Consider the following 3,526-nt stretch of genomic DNA (forward strand, 5'->3'; position numbering starts at 1 on the left):
CCGAGATGAACTGCTCCTTCCTCAGGGCAGCGGCGGTCGCCGTGGTCGTGGCCGTCCTGGTGGCCACGGCGGGCGCAGCCTCCTTCGTCTCCGTCGCGCCTCTCCCCTCCGTTCTCCTCTTCTCCCGTCCCTGCGTCCTGTGGATCGCCGCCAACGTCATCGTCGTCTCGCTCTGGCTCCTTTGCCACCGCGGAACCGCCGTCGCGGCCGGACTCCCGTCCGCGGCCAGCGACGTATCCGCTGCCATGGGCGGCATGCTCTTTCCTTCCTCGGAACACGACGTCTTTGCTGCCGCTCCTGACGCCGTCGTCGCGCCGCCGGCGCCGGTCTCGACGAGCCGGCCGCGGGAAGCGAGAACGGCCAAGAGGCCGGTCGACCGCCCCCGCGTGCGGAAGAAGCTCGCCGGCGAGGGCACGGCCACGGTGGGAGCCGCCGCGGCGGAGGCCAAGCCCGAGGGCAAGAAGGAACGCAGCGAGGAGGAGACGCCGACAGCCTCCGCCGCTGCGACTGAGTCCGAGGCAGTTGGCGTCGACGACGTGTCCATGGACTCGGCGTGGCAGTCCATCGTGAGGAGCGGCGCGGCGCGGCCGGTGGCCGTGCGGAAGAGCGAGACGTGGGGCGGCGAGGAGCTGCCGCGGATGCGGCGCGCGGCCGACAAGGCCGTGGTCGCGCGGAGGGAGATGCGGAAGTCGGCCACGATGGTCCCGGCCTCCCCGCCGCACCCGGCCGCGGCGTCGTCCCCGGTGGCGGCGAGGCAGGGGTGGCGCACCAGGGACGTGCTGGGGATGGCGCAGGACGAGCTCCTCCGCCGCGCCGAGAGCTTCATCCGGAGGCAGCACGAGCACCTGCGCATGCAGCGGCAGGAGTCCGAGCAGCGCCAGGCCATGGAGCGCGACCGCCGCCGCCCTGCCCCCATCCGCGTCTAGTAGCCGGCCAGCACGACATGCATCGCACATCGCCTATGCACGCGTAGCGTACGTACGTGCTAATCCATCCACGGGATGGATGGATGCACGCGTCCATGCACGTACGGAAGGAAGACTGTACAGAAGTTGGTCAGCTAGCTAGCCCTAGTAGCATCATCATCAAGAGACAAAGAGGCCTGCCGCCATCGCACGCCTAGATGGAACGATGGAAGGACTGCGTACGTAGGTAGAGAAAGGATCCGGCCATGGCTGTCTAGCTACGTTGCACACTGAAGCAGTACTGGTCTGGTCATGCACCGCGTCCTGCAGCTTCGATCGATGTAGATTAAATCCGTATGTACGTAAGATTATGGTTGAGTGAGGAATCAACGCTACATGTACGTTATTTTAACCTCTAAATAAATGAAGAGCGGTAGCCGTTTCTTTGTTCTTTTGCTCAATTTTGCTGTTTCAAATTTTCGGAGACCCCTGTCCGTAGCGCAACAATTTCTAGGAAATCCACAAGAAAATTCATCTCACTTGCCTTGCTCATCACAAAGGATGTGTGCTTGATAACTGAACAGGTAGCTGTGAGCATGCCTGATATTAAGGGCCTCATGCATCAAGGGGATTCTGGATTTCACTGATTTAGTACAATTTTGTACTGAATCAATAATAATTAATATGGATTGGAGGGAGTAGAGGATTAAAATTGTAAGGAAATTTTCTTCCTGTCCCTGATCGTAGGATTGCAAACCTCGTTGCATAAGAGATGCGGCCAGCCTCTTTGGATCGTAAAATTCAAATAGGATCATGAGAAGAAAAAAGACAAGACTATAATAGGAGTGCATGCACAAAAAAACAATAGTAAAATGCGAGAATCTTGAAACTTGGGTATTTGGTCCACAGAAATAGAAAAACATGTTGATCTTAATAAGCGCAATCAAAGTAAAGTCAAACCATATGAAAATATATAATTAGGATATTATTAGACCTTTGTATCACATTCTTTGAACGTACGAATTACTAAAGGAGGTCTGAGTAGATCGTAAAATTCTCGCGTTTTTCTTTAAAACTGTGATCAAAGAAACGTTTCCTCCTTTTACATTTACTCCATTACTTTGAATCAAATTGACGAATGGTAGTACCAAAGGTCTAAGTCACGAACCGACTTAGCCTGGGTTTCCTAAACCGAGCCGCTTTTATCAACTTGTATTAAAGTTTAACATATAATCTAACAGGTCTGACCAAATGGATTTTTCTTTGAAGTTCCAATGCATCTTATGTCTTTCTCTCTGGATTCTCTCCCTAATCAAGTAACACACAATCTTAGAAATTTTATAATTTTCCTTCGTGGATCGTCCAAAGGTTCTTCCCAATGTTCCTTATATTTTTGTTTGCTTTACGATTCAAGATGTCATGACATTTCAATCATGTGCTTTTCATATTTCCTTTTCTTTTTTTTTCCAAAAAGGGGGTATGCCCCAGGCTCTGCATCAGAATGATGCGTACGGCCAATATTATTAATAAGCAAAATATCCAACAAAAGTCTCCAAGTCTCGAATAATGAACGAAAAAAGGCTCAGCAAGAGCTGAACAGTAAAATGGAAAAGCCACAACCGGCTGGCATAAAAAGATAAGAGCACTACATGCCTATCCTATTACATGACCGCCATCCAAACCGGTTGAAAATATCCCGTGCTACCATCTCCCATCGGGTAGACCCAGTAACCAAACCTTCTCTGGCCTCCGTCGGAGTGAGTAGCGACCACATATGGATCAACGCAGTGGCTCTAAAGATAACCTGCAAAAAGTGAATATTTGTTGTTCTGTTAAAGACCAGATCATTTCTGCAATTCCAGACTGCCCATAATAAAGCACATACTCCTACATGAATGTGTTACGCTGTATCGTAATCTATCCCATCAAGCCACGTCTCAAATAACGTGTTGATAGAATTCGGTGGAGTAATATTAAAAGCTATGTGAACCGAACGCCACAAAATATTTGCCAGAGGACAATCCAGAAAGAGATGTTTGATTGATTCGTGTTGGTCGCAGAAACTACATCTGGTAGATCCTGTCCAATTGCGTTTTGTCAAATTATCCTTAGTTAAAATAACTTGTTTATGCACAAACCACATAAGCACTTTTATTTTCAAAGGAACTTTAACTTTCCGAACATGTTTCGATCTAGGAATCAACTAGGGTTGATAACATCCAAATACATGGATTTAACCGAGAATTCACCATTCTTAGTTAGTTTCCAGCACAAATGATCGGGTTGTTGAGACAGCTGAACATCCATCAATCTTCTGACAAGATTGAGCCAAGCTTCCCAATGGGTTCCCACTAGCGTCCTCCTAAATTGAATATTGAGCGGAGTTGACTGCATAACTGTTGCAACGTAAGCGTCTCTACGCTGAACAATGCTATACAAAGAAGGATATTGGAGTGCGAGGGGCGTCTCCCCTAGCCATGTATCCTCCCAAAACCTCGTAGCGTTATCGTTTCCAACTATGAATCTTGTCCTATTGAAAAAGAGTGGTTTTAACTCTCATCACTCCTTTCCAAAAAGGTGAATCAGTCAGCCTCACTGTTACCTGGGACAAGGTTCTGGAG

General features: G+C 49.4%; 1 protein-coding gene across 1 annotated transcript; it reads left to right on the forward strand.

Annotated features, from left to right (window-relative positions):
- The first annotated feature begins 5 nt into the window (after positions 1-5).
- On the forward strand, positions 6-1,317 carry LOC119333862. Its single transcript, XM_037606605.1, has one exon. It carries the CDS (start codon positions 6-8, stop codon positions 924-926), a length of 921 nt encoding a protein of 306 aa, XP_037462502.1. The 3' UTR covers positions 927-1,317.
- Positions 1,318-3,526: the final 2,209 nt, after the last annotated feature.

Source organism: Triticum dicoccoides, chromosome 1B (assembly GCF_002162155.2).
Source record: "Triticum dicoccoides isolate Atlit2015 ecotype Zavitan chromosome 1B, WEW_v2.0, whole genome shotgun sequence".
Classification (NCBI taxonomy): Eukaryota; Viridiplantae; Streptophyta; class Magnoliopsida; order Poales; family Poaceae; genus Triticum; species Triticum dicoccoides.